The sequence below is a fragment of the Chelon labrosus genome (assembly GCF_963514085.1).
Source record: "Chelon labrosus genome assembly, chromosome: 4".
Lineage (NCBI taxonomy): Eukaryota > Metazoa > Chordata > Actinopteri > Mugiliformes > Mugilidae > Chelon > Chelon labrosus.
In genome coordinates, this window is record NC_140340.1 from 2806849 (window position 1) to 2830796 (window position 23948).

Below are 23948 nucleotides of genomic sequence, written 5' to 3' on the forward strand. Positions count from 1 at the left end.
TCACAAAGGCTCGTTCTGCCCATCCCTATTTATGTTTTGCCTGTCAACTGGGAGAAACGGGGTTCGGAGAAAACGATGACATCATCGCCACACCCCTCGAGCCTTCCACCACTTATATCCCGCAAGACGTCTCATAACAACATCAACAACAATGGCGGACTACATGCTTGTGTTCCTGCTGGAGAAGATATTGAACCTATCAGGGTTACCAGGGCAAAATATCATTTCTCCTTGAGTTTGGTTTCTTCTAAAGCCGATTTGTAAACAGCGCTCAAGCTTTATGTGCATTCTCCGCCTCTTCCTCTCCGTTTTTGGTGAATTTCTGAAACTGAAACAGCGCCACCTATAGGCCTGGAATATGAAGTAGCGTTTTCAGTCGTACTGAAACGGATCTGTGTGGACGCGGATATTTCTTGAAACGATGCCCTCGAAAACGGAGAGGGAAAAGATCGTTTTCGTACGTGTAAACGTGGCCCAAGAGTAGCTCCTGTTAGCATAGCTCCAGTTAGCTGTCCCCCGACAGCTCCCGAGCAGCCGGGAAACCAGGGCGGCTGGGTGACGGTTCGAAGGAAGCATAGTCCCACAAGGCCCGTGGATCACCACCAAACCCTTCACGTCTCCAACCGGTTTTCTCCACTCAGCGACACGCCCGCTGAGAAACCAACTCTGGTGATTGGCGACTCTATTTTGCGGAACGTGAAGATAGAGAAACCAGCGACCATAGTTAGATGCATTCCAGGGGCCAGAGCGGGCGACACTGAATCTTACCTTAAACTGCTGGCTAAGGCTAAGATTAAATATGCTAAAATTGTTATTCACGTCGGCAGTAACGACACCCGGTTACGTCAATCGGAGGTCACAAAACTTAAAGTGGAATCGGTGTGAAAGTTTGCTAAAACTATGTCGGACTCCGTAGTTTTCTCTGGTCCCCTGCCCAACCTGACCAATGATGACATGTTTAGTCGCACGTCGTCATTCCATCGCTGGTTATCTAGGTGGTGTCCAGCAAACAATGTGGCCTTTATTGACAATTGGCACACTTTCTGGGGAAAGCCTGGTCTGATTAGGCGAGATGGCATCCACCCAACTTTAGCGGGTGCTGCGCTTATCTCTAGGAATATGGCCGATTTTATTAATCACCCGAAACCATGACAACCCAGAGTTCAGACCAGGAGGCTTCTCTAGGACTGTCTCACACCCAAAACTTTATAAACTCTATAGATGTTCTGTCTGCTCCCAGATTATTTAAACCAAAAAATAACAACAGAGGAGTTTCTCATAGGAACCTTATTCAAATCAGTACAAGTTCATTGGTAGAACAGAAGAATAGGAAAATTAAATGTGGTCTTTTAAATGTCAGATCTCTCTCATCCAAATCTCTTTTAGTGAATGATCTGATAACTGATCATCAGATTGATCTATTTAGTTTGACTGAAACGTGGCTACAGGATGATGAATATGTTAGTTTAAATGAGTCTACGCCACCCAGTCATAGTAATTATCATATTCCTAGAAGCACAGGTAGAGGAGGAGGAGTGGCAGCAATCTTCCACTCTGATTTATCTATTAATCCTAGACCTAAGGAGAGCTTTAATTCATTTGAAAGTCTTACTCTTAGTCTTCCCCATCCAGACCAGAAAATACAAAAACCAATTCTTTTTGTTGTGGTGTATCGCCCACCTGCTCCTTATTCTGAGTTTTTAGCTGAGTTCTCTGAGTTTTTATGTGATTTAGTTCTTAGAACAGATAAAGTCATTATAGTAGGTGACTTTAACATCCATGTTGATGTTGTTAGTGACAGCCTTAGCTCCTCATTTTCATCATTATTAGATTCAATTGGCTTTTCTCAGAATGTAAATGGATCAACTCACAGTTTTAATCACACCTTAGATCTTGTCCTAACATATGGCATAGAAACTGAAGGTTTAACAGTATTTACTCATAACCCTCTTTTGTCTGATAATTTCCTCATAACTTTTGAATTTGCAATAATGGATTACACAGGAACTGAAAAGACATTTCATTACAGTAGATGTTTATCTGATGATGCTGTAACTAGATATAAAGAATTAATTCCTTCTTCATTTACCTCAGTGCCATGTACCAATGTTGTGGACGACAGCAACCACAATTTAACCCCTGCACTAATAGATTATTTTGTCGATGGCACTGCAGCATCGCTTAGTTCAACTCTAAACTTAGTTGCTCCTCTGAAAAAGAAGGTCATAAATAGGAGGAGGCTAGCTCCCTGGTATAATTCACAGTTGCGCTGTTTAAAACAGGCAGTCCGAAAGCTAGAAAGAATTTGGCATTCCACTAATTCTGAAGAAGCTCGCATAGCCTGGAAAGATAGTTTGACAACTTATAAAAAAGCTCTCAGTAGTATTAGAACAGCATATTATTCATCATTAATAGAAGAAAACTAGAACAACCCCAGATTTCTTTGCAGCTCTGTAGCCAGGCTGACTAAGAGCCACAGCTCTGTTGAGCCATCTATTCCCTTAGTCCTCAGTAGTAATGACTTCATGAGCTTCTTTACTAATAAAATTGTTGGCATTAGAGAAAATATTCAAGGCATCCTTCCAATAGCTGTTAAAGATGTAAGTACAGTGACATTAGAAATTTTTGTAAGACCTTGTCAATATCTGGAATCCTTCTCCCCAGTAGATCTTCTTGAGCTCTCTTCAACAATTACAGCATCTAAACCATCAACCTGTCTTCTAGATCCAATCCCAACTAAATTGCTCAAAGAAGTTTTTCCAATAATTAACACCTCCATATTGAACCAGATAAATTTATCTTTATTAACAGGATATGTGCCTCAGTCTTTTAAGATTGCTGTAATTAAGCCCTTACTCAAGAAAGCCACTCTAGATCCAGATGTTTTAGCCAACTATAGACCAATCTCCAACCTTCCTTTTATTTCCAAAATTCTAGAAAAAGTTGTTGCTAATCAGTTGTGTGACCACTTAAACAAGAATGGTCTGTTTGAAGAGTTTCAGTCAGGTTTTAGAGTTCATCATAGTACAGAAACAGCTCTGGTTAAAGTTACCAATGATCTCCTCATGGCTTCAGACAGTGGACTTGTCTCTATACTTGTTCTGCTAGATCTTAGTGCTGCATTTGACACTATTGATCATAATATTTTACTACAGAGACTTGAAAGTGAGGTCAAGATTAAAGGAACTGCATTAGACTGGTTTGAATCCTATCTGTCTGACAGATTCCAGTTTGTTCATGTCAATAATGATTCTTCAACTTATACAAAAGTAAGTCACGGAGTTCCTCAGGGTTCTGGGCTAGGACCAATACTCTTCACGTTATACATGTTGCCATTAGGCAAGATTATTAGAAAACATGGCATAAACTTTCATTGCTATGCAGATGATACCCAGCTATATTTATCTATGAAACCAGATGAAACTAATCAGCTGGTTAAAGGTGCAGTAGGCAGGATTGCGAAGATCCAGGACTTAGCCAAAAAATTTGAACATCGACAACTTCTCAGTCCCTCCCCACTTTCCGCTAAAGCCCAAAACGGTCTCCCAAGCCCCTCCCCCCACAAGGGAGAGCTGTGCACGATAGAGCGCGTGCATATTGGCCCTGGAATACTGTGCACGAGTAGAGAACCGAGACAGAGCGAGTAAACAAACTAGCATGGAACACACCAACGTAGTTTTTATAATACCCTACGTTATTGCTAAATAATTTGACCTAAAGTACAACGATACAGTCGTTATACTTTAGGTCAAAATATTTAGCAATAGTCAACTTTAGGACAAAACCAAGGTTAGGATGTTTCTGAAAGTAGCCTACATCGATGATGTTTGCTATCAATAACAGTTAGAAGCATTCATTGTGGCGTTTTATTCCACAGTTTAGATTTATCAATTTGCTATGTGGTAGATATATGACCGCTACCTGTTGATGTGGTTAGACGTTTGAGAGTGAAGCTGAGGCACAGGCCTCAGACGAGGATTACATCCCGGCTCCTTCTACACGCCCGCGGCCAAGTGGTGCGTCCCGTCGAGGTCGAGGTGGTGGAGGGAGGGGAGGGCGCTATGAAATGCGTGTCCATGAGCAGTGATTGACACTCTGTTAGATACACCCCTCCTTCTTTCTTCTCTCTCCTTTCTCGCATCCTCCTCTTTCTTTTCTCTGGCACAGAGCACTTGCCCTCTAATTTCCTATCTACTACTAGTCATGCAAGTCTGTGCTATTACTATGTAGAATGTTTACTGCTGTGTCCCCCCCCCCCCTTCTTGTGAGTATCTCTGGCCTGGAGGTGTGTGTTTTCTGTAGAGCTCTATACTACATCTGTTGTCGTGGTCTCATCAGCCTGCCCAGTCTTCATGTCCTCCTGCAGTTATCCACTCCTACCTGAATGAACAATTCTCCAACCTGCCTATGATTCCTCTTACATTTTCAAACTGTCATGTAACATCATCAGTTTGTATCATAAGATTCCACATGTATGCTTTAGTCAGATAGGCCCAGTAACAATGGCGCTTTGCTTTCCAAATAATGAGCCTCCACAACATACCTGGAGACTCAACCCACGTCTTCTGTCTGACGAAGATTTTGTTAGCGTCCTATCAGCGCAAATTGTTTTTTTCTTAGAAACAAATCAGTTGCCAGATATAAGCCACTGTAACCTTTGTGAAGCGATGAAAGCTTATTTACGCGGACAGATTATATTGTATAATGTTAGTATGAACAGAAGACGGTCGATCGTAGGAATTCAGAGACCCCATCTGCTGATCTCAGTAGGGAAAGAATAGGTTTGCTAACAGAAGTTGACACCCTCTTGTCTGGAGCAGCTGAGGAGCTTCATCTTAGATCTCGTCAAGAGTTCTACGAACATGGGGAACGAGCCAGCAAACTACAATGCCACCAGCTAAGACAATCCGCAGAGGCTGGATTTATTGCGGGGATTAACACTCCAGACGGGATTACCACAGATCAAAAAGGCATAAATGAGCAATTCAGAACATTTTATGAGGACCTTTATGCCACTGAAAAGTGCGATAATGTGAAGCTAGCTCTGTTTTTCAGTAGTCTCAAAATCCCAACAGTAGGCCAACAGGATAGGACAGATCTGGATAGCAGCATCTCAGTGGCTGAAATTGATCGGGCAATTAAATGGATGAGGAGCAGTAAAGCTCCAGGGTCAGACGGCTTTCCGATTGAATTTTTTAAAAAATTCTCAGGCAAACTAATCCCTCTTCTAAAAAATATTTATGCTGAAGCACTTGAGTGTGTGACACCCCCCTACAATGACCCAGGCCACCATTTCGGTGCTTCTTAAGAAGGGAAAGGACCCCCTGAAATGCGAATCATATCGTCCTGTAAGCCTACTTTGCGGCAACAGCAAGATCTTAACTAAAGTTCTGGCTAGTTGATTGGAGTCTGTCATGCATACAGTGATACATACAGATCAGACTGGTTTTATTTCAGGGCGGCAGTTTTTTTTAGCAATGTATGCAGGCTTTTTAATATTCTTTACTCTCCGGAAAAGTCACAATCAGCGGAGTCTTGCTCTCCCTTGATGCACACAAAGCATTCGCCCGGAATGAATATCTATGAATATCTATTTGCGATTCTGGAGAGGTTCGGTTTTGGACCAGCTTTTTGTTCCTGGATAAGGGTACTATATGCTACACTGCTGGCCTCGGTCCGTACCAATAAGACCACCTCTAATCATTTTTCTGTACGTAGGGCGACCACACAAGGCTGCCTACTTAGCCCGCTCTTATTCAACTTGGCCATTGAACCGCTAGCAGTTGCACTAAGGAGTGCTGGGGAGCTCAGGGGTATTGATAGAGGGGCCAAACTCACAAGCTGTCTCTATATGCGGACGACCTGATACTTTATCTGGCCAACCCCTCTATCTCTATTCCTAAGGCTTTAGAAATAATCTCTAGCTTTGGGAAGATTTCAGGCTACAAAATCAAGAGTTTACTCTTCCCTATTAACGACCAGGCTTGACAGATGCCTTTCGACATATATCCACTAATAGAAACTCATGACACTTTTACATATCTTGGCGTATCAGTAACCCGTAAATACAGTGATTTATTCAAACAAAATTTTAAACCAGTTCTAGAGGGGGCCAAGCAGGACCTTGTCCGTTGGTCAGCACTACCTATATCACTTGCCGGCAGGGTCAATTCTGTCAGGATGACAATCATGCCCAGGTTCTTATTCTTGTTTCATACAGTGCCTGTTTTTATCCCAAAGTCCTTTTTCGAAGAATCAGATAAATCCACATCCATCTTTATAAAGAATAAGACTATCCCACGGATAAGGAGGGCGTATCTTGAGAAACCAAGAGACTGGAGGTTTAGCACTACCAAACTTTTTATAATATTATTGGGCGGCTAATATTTATAAACTGTCATACTGGTTCTCTGCATTTTATGAGGAGGGTGGACCTGTATGGGAGGAAATGGAACAAAATTCTACCCATCCTGTGTCCCTACCTTCTTTAGTATGTGTGCCACTACCACTCAGTAGACAGCGTCTCACAAACAATCCTATTGTGAGTGGCTCACTACGAATATGGTCTCAATTCAGGACCCACTTCAAACATAGACAGGCTATGCCCTTTCTCCCAATCTCGGCTAATGCAGTCTTTCCGCCCTCACTCATGGATACAGTGTTTAAATTATGGTTCAGGAATGGTCTGAAATCGTTGGCGAAGGACAGGGTGTTCATGTCTTTTGAACAGCTTGTAAGTGGGTACAATATTCCCAGCTCAGATTCATTAAGATATTGGCAAATGTGTGCCTTTGTTCGGAAGCATTTTCCTTCCTTTCCGTCACCCCCCCCCAAACGACTTGATAGATGAGTGGTTGGGTGGAGATCCAGACCAAAGAGGGGGAGTAAGCAGGTTGTATGAGAGTATTCAAATGACCCCTCTCCATCACTTACTAATATCAGGGCAGCGTGGGAGGACGAACTGGGGTTTGAAGTTTCGGATGACTCCTGGCAAAGTGCAATTAGAAGAGTACACTTAAGTTCAATCTGTATCAGACATGGTTTGCTCCCGTTTAAAGTGCTCCACAGGCTCCATTTATCTAAAAGTAGACTTGCCAGGATATATCCAGATGTGGATCCGACATGCTCCCGGTGCTGCCAGGCTCCGGCCACCCTACACCATATGATTTGGGCATGCCCAGAGTTGGTACAGTTTTGGTCCTCAATTTTTGACACAGTCTCCTATATCTGCAACAAGGAGAGGCCCTGCTCCTGAAACTGCATTGTTTGGTGTGGTCCCTGCTGAGGTGGAGATACTGTAGTTTGCAATATTAAAAAGTCAATAAAAATATTTGAATAATAATACTAGTGAGGAGCTCCTGCTTGGTTTCACAGCTAACAGCTTGCTTTAGGTTTTGGTGTCAGTAGTGAGGAGGCTGATGTTGTAGCATCCTCCTCTTTCTGAGACGTGTTGTTCATCAGTATGAAGGATGTTTGAATCTCTGTCCTGCCTCTCTACTTTAGGCTTTTCCATGTGACTTGTGTTTTTCCTCCTGCTGTGATCCTGACCTGATCTGAAAACATGTCTGACAGTCTGTCTGGAGGTTTTCTCCACCCTGAGCCGAGGCTGTGATGATGGACTCTGGACTACATCTCAGAAACATCTTCATCTCATCATGCTTCTAATTGGAGCTTTACTGGAGGACGATCAGAAAGGACGCCACATTTCTGACCGTATCAACAACAACACAACATTTTAGAAAAGTTAGAATTTATGGCAGTGGAGTCCAGTAGTTTACATAGATGTTGACTACGTGAGTAGTTTGATCATGAATTATAATATTAAATGGAAACCGTTCACATTATAAATGAGTTGTAATTATTAATTTGAACCAAACAGCAGCTGATCAAAGATTTAACTGGAGTGTATTTTATTTTATTTTCTATTTCCTTTAAAACTAGAAACCATTAATGTTCTAAATAATTTAGATGTCAAGAAAATGAAACTCCTAACAAGACAAGAGGTGAATCTACATCACATAGAGGTGAGATCTTCAGTAACATCAGAATCAGGACTCACCTGGGTCTTTGTCTTTGTCTTCTGAGATGTAAAAGAGAAAAGAAAACACATGTTAGAGACGTTTGTGTGAAATCATCAACTTAACAGATAAAACTGAGGAAAATAAAATAAAGTGTTTCTCTGTTTATTCCACAGATATTTTATCAGCTCTATTTTATGTCCATCTTCTCTTTAAGTCAAAACCTAATTGTGGTTTTCCTTCAGTTCTTGTGATCAAGCGACGCTCTGCTGCAGTGAATGAAGCAGCTGTTAGGAAGCTGCAGTCATTGTGGATGAAATAAGTTCATCACATTTGACATATTTAGACAAACTAGTATTTGATGCTCTTTGAAACTGCTCTACAGATAAATGTGGTATATTTGAACAACAGCACAAGGACAATTCTTTTTTAACTCATCTATTGAACAGAAATATCAACAGATGGAATATTCAAGTAACTTTAGCAGATTTAACTTCTTGTAACTTCTTATTTCCTGCCTCAGCTCTACGAGCCCTTTGATAAGTGAAGACTGCTGAAGCCCAGATTTGTCACTTTAGCTGATAAAATCTTTGTCTGTATAGTCATCACATTAGAAAAACAGTCAGAGGCACTAAATATAGCCTCAGGCTTAGCAGATTTAACTTCTTGTAGGTTTTATGTGGAACTGAGACATTTTGACTCTTCCAGCAAAATTCCTTCAGTTTTAAAACGTTTGAAGGTTTTCTCGTGGTCTTAAATTCCTCCACAGCACTTAATGGATTCAAATCTGGGCTCCATTTCATCTTTCTGAGCTGTTCCTTGGTGGATTTGTTAGTTTAGGATCATTACTCTGTTAAAAGGTTGACTTGATCTTTCAGACACATGGCCTCACATTATCTCCAATCACTCTTTGATATTGATGCAGAGTTCAGAGTTGAATCAATGACTGAAAGCTGTCCAGTCTCTGAGGCAGCCAAGCAACCAAACCACAACATTTCCACCTCCAGGCTTCACGGACGCTTTGAGCTTCTTCTCCTGAAAAATCTCCAAACACGTCGACTGTTACTGTGGACAAACAACTGCTGTCTTTGACTCATGTGTCCAGAGCTCATTCTTCCAGAGGTCCTGGTCTTTGTCTGCATGTTCACTGACTAACCGTAGTGCTGATGTTCTTTTTAGACAGCAGAGGCTTTTTCTCCTCCATGCAGGTCAGATTTGTGAATCTCTTTCTGGTTGTAGACGCAGCACTTTGACACCAACAGCTGCAGAGTTACCAGCAGATCACGGAGGACATTTCTTCTTCTTTTGGTGTCAGACAGTCTGAGGACGTTTATCAAGATCAAGTACGTGAACTTCAGACTTTTTAGACATTGTAGTTCAGACTTGACAAGTTAGACTCTGAACTGACCGACCGGAGGACACAGTGTGGTCATTCTGGAACTAGAACAGCAGCATACTTGATGATGAAATGAATTCTGGGATATCATATAAGTTAGCTCCTGATGCTACTCCATAAAAGGGACGGGGCAAGAACACATCCAGGTATTTGGACTGTACTTGGTTCAGAACTAGAGCTTCCCTGAACCTCTAAATAAAAACATACCTCATATATATATATTCAAATATGACAGTCAACAAGAGCATAGATGTTCTGTTTGGAACTGTACATGAGAGACTCATGTTAATTTCTAAAAAGAAGCAACAGGCTGTAGAAAATAATATCAAACAAAGCAGAAATCTATCTCATCACACCCCCCCGAGTGAGTGAGTGCCAGCACTTCTCTGGCTGACGAACTGGACAAGTTTTTTGCGCGCTTTGAGTCGGGAAACTGACTGCCTGCTGCGCTCCCAGCTGGAGGGGAGATATATGTATATACATACATACATACATACATACATACATATATATATATATATATATACACACACACACATATTTATATATACATATACACATATATATACATATACACATATATATACATATATACACACATATATATATATACACAAATATACACACACATATGTATATATATATATATATATATATATATATATATATATATATATATATATATATATATAATATATATATAAACTCCTGCTGCTGTAATTGTGTCACTCACTGCAAACAGAGAGGTGAGTCTGTCAGGCGATTCACGTTCGCACTGCCACTCATGATTGGCGAACGTACTGCGCAAGATTAGCGAATCAGTACGTTCTAGATTCTAGTGATCCTAGAATCTTACAGCGAATCACGAGGCCTGTGTCACTCACTCGCGTACTGCTGAACACACAGATAGAACTGCCACTCAGGGAAGGGGACTTGGTTCACGTTTAGTAACTGTACTGCTATAATTAGCGCTGGCTTGTTGACATCCGTGTAGCACCGTGTAGTATTTACTGTGTAGAATAAAACGAGGCTAGAAGCTAACATGCTAATGTTAAACATGCTGTTATTTGACGGACACTTTCAGTGTGTAGGTTAGCATGTACCTTAACATACTGGTGTTTAGCCACAGTGGTGCTGTCATTTGTATTTTAGTAAGTTTTCTGTTGGCTGTAGCTACTGTGTGCCACTGGAACAATAGACTACCGATTCAGTCCGTTGTCTGCTAATTAGTACAACGTTACTACGTCTTTGTGTCAGAATCTCCATTCATATATTTTAGTATTTAGTGCTTTAATGCTTGTGATTTTTTATTGGTCAACCGTATGGACTGATGTCGCAGATCGCTGGGCTGCCGACCACAGATACGCTGAGCGGTTGCCTTGGCAACCACCGGATGTGGATGCGTTTGACATCAATCAGGGCTCCTCCTATGGACTGAACGATTCGGTGAACGAATCTTTTGAACGAATCATTTTAATGAACTGATTCTTGTGATTCAGTACAGTCAAAAGAACTGCCGTGCCCATCAAATGCGTACCAAGAGAGCAGCGAACCGTACAAGCGTACTTAAGGGTCAAAATGCGTGCCGAGTACGAAAAATGCGTACATGTTGGCAGGTCTGAAGTAACATTTAGTATAGCAGGGTTGCTCAGATTCACCTGCAGAAAGAAAAGACAATTATTTCCCCTGAGTTTCCTCTGACTCAACATTTCTTTGTGTGTCTGACTCTCAAAGTGTTTTAGTATCAGAAATGAACTAAATCATGTTGTTCTGATCCACTCCTCTTGTTCATACTTCCTCCTGTGATAGTGGTCAAAATCCACAATCCTCATTCTGAACTAAAACAGATTCTAAAGTTCAGATGAAGCTTCATCAGTCTCAGTCAGACTCAAATCAAGTGGGTCTCTTCAGAAGTTCCTGTCACTTTAGAACTGAAAGGAACAGAAACACTGAAAGGACATTTGGTTTAATGAAGGAGAAAACTTTGACAAATATCCAGTGGATGAAGTCAGACTGCTGAAAGCCTCACATTAACTCCAGAGAATAGAATGAGGACTGTAGATTGTCTCCTGTCCATGTTAGGATCAGTATGAACAGGAGGAAGGATTACAGCAATCAGAAACAGGTTCAGTGATCATGAGTAGAAATATGAACAGAAGGTTTCATTTCTGACTAAACTACTGTCAAGACTCTGAGCATGGAAACACACAAACAAGATGCTGTTGTGTAGAAAGAATTATTTAAACTTACGTTTGACTATTGTGATGATTTGTTGGAAGATATCAATAAGAACAAGCAGAAAACCAAGGACAAAAACAACAATCAGTCCTTTGAATGATCCTGAAACAGAAGACATAAAGTTAATGTAACACTCCTACAGTCTGATGAACAGAAAGTTCCTCATCCTCAGAGAACACCAGCATGTGTACATGCTCCTGAAATCTAAACTCTAGCAGTCAGTGCAGATTAAAACCAGGCTCAGTGATGTTAGCATGGATCTAATGTCCAGTTTCCTCCTGCTTGGTTTCACAGCTAACAGTCATATCTGTGTGGGGAATTGGCAAATTGTTGCCCCCTGCAGCTGCAGGCGCCCCTACTTGCTGAGAAGGTGCCGTGCACAGAAGGTGTGTGTGAGAGGGAAAGGGGAGGGGGGCGCGGGGGGCAGTTCACCTCTGGGTCTCTCCCAAATTGAACGGACGGGTGGGGGGGTCCACTGTATAAAAGGGCTAAAGTCAGTCACAACTTGACTTTCTTCCATGTAACGCAGCTCGAAGGTGGTCTCACCTGGGGCGTAATTCAATGTAGAACCGCCACTGAACCACAGCAATAAATACCAGTGCCACACTTATGTTAACATAGGATGTCAGGTTGTTCCTGAAATCCAAATTTCATCCAAAATTATGACCAGTCACAAAACTATTTCCAAGCGCACTGTGTTGAGGGTGTGTCAGAACTTTGTCTCGATTGCCAGACATAATTGAACTTGATTATTTTAGTTTAAATTACTATCACAAACTTTAAAATTTGAACTTTTCCTTCTTAAAGAACATGTTGTACTTGTATTCAAGTAGAATCTGAATGCTCATTTATACTGAACAGTGTTTTTCTTTGTATGTTGCTACTTCTAAACCACTGACTGACTTTCTTGGAGGGGGCTCTCAGGAGCCTCTTTAACCTGCAGTACTTGAAAGAAGATGCAATTAGAACCTAGAACCTACTAAAAGGGCTCATGGCAGTTCATGATATACCTGTATTTCATTAATATTTGTAGATATTGTGTTGATAGGCTGTGACAGACAGTTAAATAGTTAATACTGTATAAAATCATTTTGGAGAACAAAATAAAACTGTTAATGAGAGTATATAAGGTTTGTTGTGAACTCTGAGGTCATAGCTCAAGAATAACTCAGATACTGACTGAGATAGACACTGTACAAATAATATGTGGTTGCATCATTTAAACTTACCTGTCCAACAGTTTATTCTGGTGCAAGTCGGTGTTACAAATACAGCTAAAAGAACGACAACAATAGCACCAGACACTACAGCAGCCACAAGCAATCCATAGTACAACTCTGAAAGAAATCACAAAGTGAACATTAATATAACACTAATTATTGTTAACAAATGAGATACATATTAAAAGTTTGTTGATGTCTGATGATAATGGTTGAGACAAAGAATTATTTAAACGTACTGTAATGCTTTATGAAAAAGATGCGAAGCTTCGGTACAAGAAGAATTCCATAAATCAGAAGAAGAACAGCACTAAAAAAGGTAACTGCAACGAGCAATTCATAGGGGTGCTCTGGAACAGATCACAAAGTTAATGCAACACTCACAAAGTGCAGATTAAAACCAGGCTCAGTGATGTTAGCATGGATCTAATGTCCAGTTTCCTCCTGCTTGGTTTCACAGCTAACAGCTTGCTTTAGGTTTTGGTGTCAGTAGTGAGGAGGCTGATGTTGTAGCATCCTCCTCTTTCTGAGACGTGTTGTTCATCAGTATGAAGGATGTTTGAATCTCTGTCCTGCCTCTCTACTTTAGGCTTTTCCATGTGACTTGTGCTTTTCCTCCTGCTGTGATCCTGACCTGATCTGAAAACATGTCTGACAGTCTGTCTGGAGGTTTTCTCCACCCTGAGCCGAGGCTGTGATGATGGACTCTGGACTACATCTCAGAAACATCTTCATCTGATCATGCTTCTTATTGGAGCTACTATTGATGAGCTTTGTTCAGATCAAATCTTCTCCACTTAACAAGGTTCATGCTTCACTGAGCAGACTGAGACATCCAGTAACACTAACATGTTAACATCTGACTCCACTTTCTGCTGCAGCACTGTTAATTTGTTGATAAAAATCTAGGAGCATATCCCAGCGAGGTCACTTCTTTTAGGCTGGTGTGAACACAGCTATAGCACTCCGTCCCAGAACAAATTAACTGAGTTGAGCCCAGTCACAGAGGGTGGTCTCAGCCCGCTTGCAATTGTTGGTTGGAGCAGTTTGTTTGCATTGTGAACACACGTTACACAGGAACCAATACTGACGACCCCATGCTGCACATTATATAACCAAGTAGTTTACATAACGCACACTACTTTATTCAGAGCTGTCTGGCAGCAACAATGCACCCTATCAGCATATACATTAAAAGGTTTTCTATAGATAGCCTGGATGCTTGAACAAAGTGAACATGTTGTTAATTTACAGAACACTGGTGCATTAACCACAGCAATAAATACCAGTAGCAACAATTATGTTAACATAGGATGTCAGGTTGTTCCTGAAATCCAAATTTGCTCCAAAATTATGACCAGTCATAAAACTACTTGCAAGCGCACTGTGTTGAGGGTGTGTCAGAACTTTGTCTCGATTGCCAGACATAATTGAACTTGATTATTTTAGTTTAAATTACTATCACAAACTTTAAAATTTGAACTTTTCCTTCTTAAAGAACATGTTGTACTTTTATTCAAGTAGAATCTGAATGCTCATTTATACTCAACAGTGTTTTTCTTTGTATGTTGCTACTTCTAAACCACTGACTGACTTTCTTGGAGGGGGCTCTCAGGAGCCTCTTTGACCTGCAGTACTTGAAAGAAGATGCAATTAGAACCTAGAACCTACTAAAAGGGCTCATGGCAGTTCATGATATACCTGTATTTCATTAATATTTGTAGATATTGTGTTGATAGGCTGTGACAGACAGTTAAATATTTAATACTGTATAAAATCATTTTGGAGAACAAAATAAAACTGTTAATAAGAGTATATAAGGTTTGTTGTGAACTTTGAGGTCATAGCTCAAGAATAACTCAGATACTGACTGAGACAGACACTGTACAAATAATATGTGGTTGCATCATTTAAACTTACCTGTACTCCTGTTTATTCTGGTGCAAGTCTCTTTTACAAATACAGCTAAAAGAATGACAACAATAGCACCAGACACTACAGCAGCCACAAGCAATCCATAGTACAACTCTGAAAGAAATCACAAAATGAACATTAATATAACACTAATTATTGTTAACAAATGAGATACATATTAAAAGTTTGTTGATGTCATAGCACGCTGGAGAGGTTTGGATTTGGCAATAAATTCATATCATGGATCAGACTTTTATATACTTCTCCGGTCGCTGCTGTTCGTACTAATAATAATTTGTCCCCTTTCTTCGAGCTTAAAAGTGGTACAAGACAGGGATGCCCCATGTCACCGCTTCTTTTTGCGGTTGCAATGGAACCACTAGCTTTAGCTCTGAGGCAAAATACTGATATCAGAGGGATTCACCGGGCGGGGAGGGAGCACAAAGTCTCGCTATATGCGGATGACATGCTACTATATATATCGCAACCACTTTTGAGTCTTCCTAAGCTAATGGTCCTACTAAAAGAATTTGGCAAACTATCCGGCTACAGGGTCAGTGTTCAAAAAAGTGAGCTGATGCCTGTTGGCACCAGTAATGATGAGACATCCTTGAATTCACTCCCCTTTAAAATTAGCCCCAAAAAATTTAAATACCTCGGCATATGGATTACAGATAAACATAAAGATCTTTATGCTGCTAACTATCAGCCCCTGTTATCAAACTTAAATCAGGATATTGAACGATGGGATCCCCTGCCTCTCTCTCTGGGTGGAAGAATTAATACAGTAAAAATGAATATACTGCCCAAGTTTTTATATATATTTCAGTGCCTTCCCATCTTTTTAACGAAGTCTTTTTTTACGAAATTAAATAATCAGATATCAGGTTTCATTTGGAATAAAAAACCGCCCCGGATAAAAAGAAGTGTACTTCAGAGACCTCGCTCAATGAGAGGAATGGCACTCCCTAATTTCTTGTATTACTATTGGGCGGCTAACATTCGAGTACTGTTATATTGGATGGATAACGATAATGATAACACTGACACTGAATGGCTAAATCTGGAGGGGACATCTGTGAATTCCACTTCTTTAAAAGCTTTACTGTGTTCTAAGCTGCCATTTACACAGCCCATTTCTAACTTTACCTCTAACCCTGTGGTTTTGCACTCAATCAAGATCTGGAACCAATTTAGAAGATCATTTGAACTTACAGATCTTTCTCAGGCTGCCCCAGTTGCATTGAATCATATGTTTGTCCCATCATTAATAGATGGGGTCTTCGATATGTGGTCCAGAAGAGGTATGGTATCACTGTCTGATCTGTATATTGACGGCAGCTTTGCCTCCTTTGAACAGTTGGTACAAAAATATCACATTCCCAAATCACATTTTTATCGATGCCTGCAACTTCGGAATTTTGTATTCTCAAACTTTATATATTCTCCCTTACGTCCTCCAACTGGCCTGTTGGATTCAATTTTTGATTGTACGCTAGTCAGAAAACGAACTATTAGCACAATATACGAAATACTATATTCTCATAATTTGATGCCTTTGGACCTCCTCAAAAATAAATGGGAGACAGATTTAAATGAGCAAATCACAGACGACACTTGGCACAAAATAATACAGGGAATTTTTTCATCCTCCATTTGTCTTAGACATGCTGTCATTCAGTTTAAAATTGTACATCGTCTGCACTGGTCTAAAGTTAAACTCTCTAAGATCAATGCTGATATAGACCCCACTTGTGATAGATGCGGGCGAGATCCAGCCACTCTCCTACACATGTTCTGGACATGTCCAAAGCTTTGCGTTTTCTGGCAGCCCATCTTTGAGACCTTTTCTAAGATCTTTGCGAAAAGCCTTGCACCGTCTCCATTCATTGCCCTGTTTGGTGTAACTCAGATAGACTCCCATCTAGAGATGTGGGAAAGAATAGTGGTGGCTTTCTGCTCTCTCCTAGCTAGGAGACTGATATTACTGAAATGGAAAGACCCAGCACCTCCAACATACAGTCATTGGGTTAGGGAAGTCATGTACCATATCAAGTTGGGGAAGATCAGGTACACAATCAGGGGGTCTACTACAAAATTTTATAACATATGGCAGCCTTTCTTAATGTTTGTTGAGGATATGGAGGCAGACAATATAGCACTGTAAACCTCTGTTGTTGTCTTCAGTCATCTTTATTATTGTATTTCCTTTTTTTTTGTTGTTTTTTTTTGTAATCTGGCTTTGTGAGCTCTGTATATTGAACTAATGCATTTCATACTGTGAACTCTGTATGTCTGGAATTGGGGGGGGGATGGGGTTTACGGTTCGTTTGGACTTATGTTATACTGTAAACTATGACTTGTAAAACTAAATAAAAATGCCTTGATCAAAAAGTTTGTTGATGTCTAATGATAATGGTTGAGACAAAGCATTCTTTAAACATACCTTTAAACCATTTTACAGTGTCGCAAATCTTCAGTACAAGAAGAATTCCATAAATCAGAAGAAGAACAGCATCAGAAATGGCAACTGCAACGAACAATCCATAGGCAAACTCTGGAACAGATCACAAAGTTAATGCAACACTCACAAAGTGCAGATTAAAACCAGGCTCAGTGATGTTAGCATGGATCTAATGTCCAGTTTCCTCCTGCTTGGTTTCACAGCTAACAGCTTGCTTTAGGTTTTGGTGTCAGTAGTGAGGAGGCTGATGTTGTAGCATCCTCCTCTTTCTGAGACGTGTTGTTCATCAGTATGAAGGATGTTTGAATCTCTGTCCTGCCTCTCTACTTTAGGCTTTTCCATGTGACTTGTGCTTTTCCTCCTGCTGTGATCCTGACCTGATCTGAAAACATGTCTGACAGTCTGTCTGGAGGTTTTCTCCACCCTGAGCTGAGGCTGTGATGATGGACTCTGGACTACATCTCAGAAAGATCTTCATCTGATCATGCTTCTTATTAGAGCTTTTAGATCATGAATTTATTTATAATTTTAAATGGAAACCATTCACATTTTAAATGAGTTGTAATTATTAATTTGAACCAAACAGCAGCTGATCAAAGATTTAACTGGAGTGTATTTTATTTTATTTTCTATCTCCTTTAAAACTAGAAACCATTAATGTTCTAAATAATTTAGATGTTAAGAAAATGAAACTCCTAACAAGACAAGAGGTGAATCTACATCACATAGAGGTGAGATCAGAGGTTTAGACTACGTTTACACGTGGCCGGTTATTTTCATAAACGGACATTTTACCCTCTCAGTTTTCAAAAATAACATCGTGCACACCTATCAGTTTTCAGAAAAGCCCACGTTAGCCAATCAGAATCCTGAAAATAGAAAGCAAGCAACAAATAAACATAAACATAGGTCGCACTTTTGGAGCATGCAGGTGCACATTCCGGCGCATACTGTGACGTCGGCTGCCTAAACCTTTGTTTTTGTCAGTTTACATGCAAACGTGCAACCGAAGTTTTCCAAAATATCCACTCTGGCCGGAGTTTTTAGAAAGCATCGTTTTCAGAGGCGAATTCTCCGTTTGCCTGTAAACGAAGGTAAATGTCTCCGTTTTTCAAAATAACCATGTACGTGTAAACGGGGCCTTAGATTAAGAAGGTTCCACCTGTCACTCTCTATCGAGCCTCCAATCACTGGAGCTAATGTGGAACAGCTGATTCTGATCTGATGGATCTGAAGGTGAGATCAATGTTTTTATTTAAATTAGGAAAATATCTAAAAAATATGTCAGTTTTCTGTTTATCACCTTTTTTAATAGACACAGTTTCAATGAGATGGACTTATTGTTTCACATGTTTGATATTTAGGAGCTTCACTGCCAGCAAAGAGAACTAATCACATGTTAATCATTAACTGTAAACTGAGCCTTTATGTTTCTATGTATTATTTTAGGACCTGGTGCTGTCATTGTACAGATTTAGAGTTAAAGTTCAGTCCTAGTTTTTAGTTTGAATAAAATCATGAATGACTGGAAGCTCCTTCATGTTGTTTGTTCTGTGATTCATGTGTGACCTGGTTGATTAAAGTCTCTGTATAATCTCTAATTACAGACAAGAAGAACTTCAGTAGATTTTAGAGGCACATGTGGATCCATAGTTCTTCACTTTTATTACATTTTAATCATTAGAATTATTTATTAATTCTTCTGTTTCAAACCAAATTCCTTTTTAAATGTGACTATCTCTCATCTTGTATTTCTTCTTCTACAGATGCACCAGCTGTTTCTAAATCTATTTTAGAGTCTGAGTGTGACTGATTCCTCCACACAGTCTCCTCCTCCTCTTATTTCTTCCTTTATCTTCATGTTCTCACTGAAATTAAGACCTCAGTGTTAAATACACGTTTACACATTTCTGACAGCTTAACAACAAAAACATTATGAACTTTGTAAAAGTAGAAATTATGAGAGAATGGAGTTAAAAAATAAATGAGAACAACTGAAGATTTAAATAAACACTCACCATGCACATATACTTCTATCTTTCGATCAATCCGATGACAGATTTCTTCTTGTGTGGAAACACAGCGATAGACACCAGACTTTGTCACAGTGGCGTTGAGGATAATGTATTTTCCTTCACTTTCTGTGACTTGTGGTTCTTCAGCAGGAACTGTCTTGTTCTCACTGTCCAACCACTGAACTTTAGGTTTAGGAAAAACATCTAGAACTTCACACTGTAGCAGAGCCTGGCCATCTGTTTGACCAAGTATTGTGACACATGGCTTTGGAGATGAACCTTTGAACACAGAATAAACAACAGATTGAAAACAACACTTGACATATAACAGTAAAATGTTTTGGTTCATCCTTTCTGATTCTATATATGTATCTGTTGTGGGTGCGTAGGAAGCATGCTAGCTGGGGAACTAGCTAAGGTAAGGATGGCCGCATGTAGGCCACGGTCGATTTGTTTGTTACGCGATTACGTGTTTTCGGCCCGTATCAACGGGGCGAATCATGGTAGATTTGCTTGTTTGGCTCGTGGTTATTAGTTGCTATATTAGTTGTTGATAGACATCGCATGGTGAGGGAAACAGGGTTGTGCAGTGGCGGTGTGGAGGGGGGTGACTCCAGGACGCTGGAAGTCACTGTTAAGCCTTCTCGAGGTGTCGTGGGCCTAACTTAACGAAACATCGGTGAAGGGAGGTGCCCACTTGAAAACCCCAATGACATGCTGCTTACTGCTGTTGTCTTCTTGTTACGTGGTAGCTATGGTTAGCTGCTGAGCGGGCCATACAAGCCAGGAGCGTTTAGTTAGTTTATGTTTTACAATGTCTGAACTATGCTGCTCAATGGGCTTACAAGCCAGCAGCTTTTACTTTATGTTTATGTAGATTATAGGTTAATTGTCATATTATATGACCATAGGTTTGGTAGGGTCTCTTAGTTGAACAGGGCCTCTGTACTGCCCTCGCAGTGCGTATGCTTGTGCACAGCTAGACAGTCAGCTAACGAATTAAAGTCCTTCAATAAACAACAAGGCTGCTGAAAGCTAGCAAAGTACGTTTTCGCTAACATAAGAAATTAAGTCCCCATCATACATTCCTCACAAAAATACACAAGCATTTAACAACTGCCTACATATACAGTAGTACTTACAGATAATTATTTTCCAAGGCAAAAGCGTAGAAAACACTTAACTCAATAATAATTAGCCGTCTGCTTTGCTCTTCTGAGCTAACTCGATTCAGCGGTGCATGCAACAGATAAACACAACACGGCACAACATAGCTGGAAATGAAAGGAAAGAGCGCTCACACCAACGCGGTTTCTCTAAACCAAGAAATATAGACTTTTAACCTGCTCAATTACTAACTTATTTAACTTAACATTTTAACATTTTAAGACAGCACAGCCTCTAAATGTGTTTTGCCTGGGATTTTGGCACAAGGGATTATAACATCTTATCCTGTGTATTAATGAATGTGGATTATAATGTGTTTAGGAGTAAATAAAAACTCAATATATACCTGAACTGAACCTCTCAGCTTTGTTTGTTGTTTTAATAGAATTTCACTTTATAAAGTGAAATTAAATTCTGCTAAAAATATGATTATTATTTTATATCACTATGGATAGAATAAATAATATTACACAATGAATGCTATATGACAGCACCACTAACATTCACTATTATGATCATATTAATGAAACTAAACATTAGAAACTGAAGTAGAAGAATCTACAGAGCTGTAGAATTAGACTGAAGTACTTTTATAAAGGAGAAACTGACAGATGAGACTAAATCAGTGTCAGAGGATCATTACAGATACACTGACTGATACTGGATTGATTAGAATGGAAATAAAGAACATCACTAGTATAGATGTGTAAAATATTAAGAAATATATCATTAACATTTAACCAGAAAGATGTTAATGTGTCTCCATCAGTGATACATGGAGATGTAAAGATCATCTGATTTGAACTTAGACAGCTACACCAGTTTAGAAAACCTTTATCAATATTAGTGCATCATAAATAAAGTATTGAGAATCATCCAGACGTCAAAAATGTACTTTCTATAGTTTCAGGTCACTTCATTTCTATAAAACTATTTACAAACCTTCTACATGATTAAAACTGGTCCAAACTAAAGAGATGTTGGTGTATAAATGTGTCCAATAATCAGTGATTAGTTCCATCACATCCAGGTGAGAGCCATTCATCAGTGACGTCATCACAATCAGGACTCACCTGCAATCTTTTCCTCTGTTCTGTCTTTTAAGGTACAATCTAAAGGAGAAAAGAAAGAATATGTTAGAGTTGTTTGTGTGAAATCATCAACCTCACATTTCCAAAGGAGACTGGTTTATATCAGTGTTTGACTTCTGTGTCAGGAACAACTAATGGAGCTGATATTATGGATATGAAGATGTTGTGCAGCCTGTCAATGAGGCAGGACCTGGACCATGTTAGATGTGTCATTGTGACTGTTTGATGATGATTTGACTTGAGTCCATCTGGGACACATGAACCAGTCGCTGCTGGAAATAATCAGGAGTCTTTAACTGTTTCATGGAAATACTCACCAACAAGGAGCTCAATGATGGATCTTATCGTTGGCTGACGAAATGGAAAAATACAGCTGTAATTTCCACTGTCCGTCTTCTTTGTTTTCCTGATAACTATGGAGGCATTACCAGACTGCAGTTGATCTTCAAAATGAAAGACTCGACCTTTGAACTGTGGATCTTGACCTCCACGACCGTTATTATAATGACTGCCTGAACTGTAGAAGAACACCTTCTTCTGATCATCTTTCTCCCAGTCAAAGGTCTGAGCCCTAATGTTGGTAGAGTCTAAGGAACAGGGTAAAATGACATTTTCATCTTCTTTCACTCTCATCTTGATGACTGGAAGACAAAAACATTTATTGTATTAATCAGTGTGTTCACATCCAGAGTGATCAGTCAGTAACACAGTTTCCATGTTTCACCACCAACGTTATTGGGTTTTCTGTCAGAATATTACAAATATTTGACTATTATTATATTTCACTATATAAATCATATGAGTGTTCAGTTAACAACTGGACAACAGCTTCATTAAATGTTCATCTGCTTTGAATGAACTGGATTCTCCTTGTGTTAACTGGTATTTGCTGTGTGAGTTGATTCCACCAGTCACCACTAGATGGCAGAACACAAGATTTCTCCTAAAGCTCCAAACTAAACCTTATTTGTGGACACTGTCAGAATCTAGAATGAGTTCAATCAACACATGGTTTCCATTGATCAGAAACTTTGGATGTAAAGACGACCAGAATGAATGAAATAACTGGTGTGATTCAGTTCATCATGTTTCATTGTAGCTGCAGCAGATCCAGAATAAAGAGCAGGGGACTTTGTGTTGATAATGTGGAATGAATTCATCCATTTAAAACTCAACCACTTTACTTGATTTACAATAAGAGTAATCACATTAGTCACTGATATTGAATCTTTGCTCGTCTCTCTTTCAAAGCAGTAAAATGATTAGTAATCAGACATGTTCCTGACTAGTTCTCTATCTATGACCAGTATGACTAAAGCACATTAATCCAACCCTCCATCAACCCATTCAGATTGCACTGCATTGTCTATATGCAGTTACAAAAATAATGTCAGTGTCTGTTAGAACCATGTGGGAACCATGTGATTAGCATTTCCATATTGAAATGGATAGAGCAGCAGTACTCCATGAAACACAGCCTGATGCTGTTTGGACTATATTCAGAAGAACCAGGACAAAATGTCAACAACAGTCACTGACAGAACTTCTGTGTCAGTATCAGCTTCATGTCAAACATGGTGTCAACCCTTTAGACCAGGGGTCACCAACCTTTATGAAACTGAGAGCTACTTCAAGGGTACCGAGTAATTAGAAGGGCTACCTGTGATACAAACTTACTGAATAACATAGTCTCAAAGTTCACCTTTAATAATTAGAACAGTAATAATAATAATAATAATAATAATAATAAGGCTGTCTGCTCATGTTAGTGGTTGCTGTTATATCATATTGCTGTTAATGAATCCTCACAATAAATATTAGTAATGATTTACATGGTAGAAACCTAATTATTTAAACATACAACATTTTTCATTATTTTTGTTCCTATAATTCAGTTTCAACATTTGAGCTATCATGTCTCTCTGACTCATCTCTCTTTCTTCACTGCTCTGTATCAATGAGCACATTTGCAGAACTTTGTTTAAAGTCACCTGTTTTAGTTTTGTTCAAATTTACACCTTTATGACATTTTTGAACAAATCATTAACTTTGTCCCATGTCTGTACAATCTACCAGTAATGTAATATTAAAAAAACACACACATTCTTTCACATATTTAAATGAATCATATCACATTTGTACAAATCTGTAGCATTTTAACAAAAACATTACATCTGTTAGACTTAGGGTTGCCACCTTTCAGAAATGAAAGTAAGGGAGGGACGCCCACCACGGCTCCTCGGGGCCATGACCACCACGGGACGACTCCTGTGGGGCAGGGGGCCCGCAGCAGTGGTATGTTTAATTTAGTGCTGGTGTTTTTAGTAAAGGGGTGATCAAGAAAGCAATTAGTCATATTTAAAGCTTGAAATGTTTTATTAACAATAAACACATTCTCTTATAAAGTGCAGCTAATTAAATCTTA

The 23948-nt window shown here is 39.6% G+C and overlaps 1 protein-coding gene across 1 annotated transcript in view; it reads right to left on the reverse strand.

The window, feature by feature from the left end:
* LOC311486871 (butyrophilin subfamily 1 member A1-like) overlaps positions 1–23948 on the reverse strand; it is a gene marked incomplete at its 3' end in the record, with an annotated part of 38482 nt that overhangs the window by 10712 nt on the left and 3822 nt on the right. The window contains exons 2-10 of the mRNA XM_084542888.1: positions 21841–22164; positions 21506–21544; positions 19269–19544; positions 17233–17343; positions 14793–14900; positions 13112–13222; positions 12882–12989; positions 11665–11754; positions 8060–8080 (exon numbers count right to left, since the gene is read on the reverse strand). Of these exons, the coding sequence (XP_084399014.1) occupies positions 8060–8080; positions 11665–11754; positions 12882–12989; positions 13112–13222; positions 14793–14900; positions 17233–17343; positions 19269–19544; positions 21506–21544; positions 21841–22164 (1188 nt within the window). The remainder of the gene's footprint in view (positions 1–8059; positions 8081–11664; positions 11755–12881; positions 12990–13111; positions 13223–14792; positions 14901–17232; positions 17344–19268; positions 19545–21505; positions 21545–21840; positions 22165–23948) is intronic.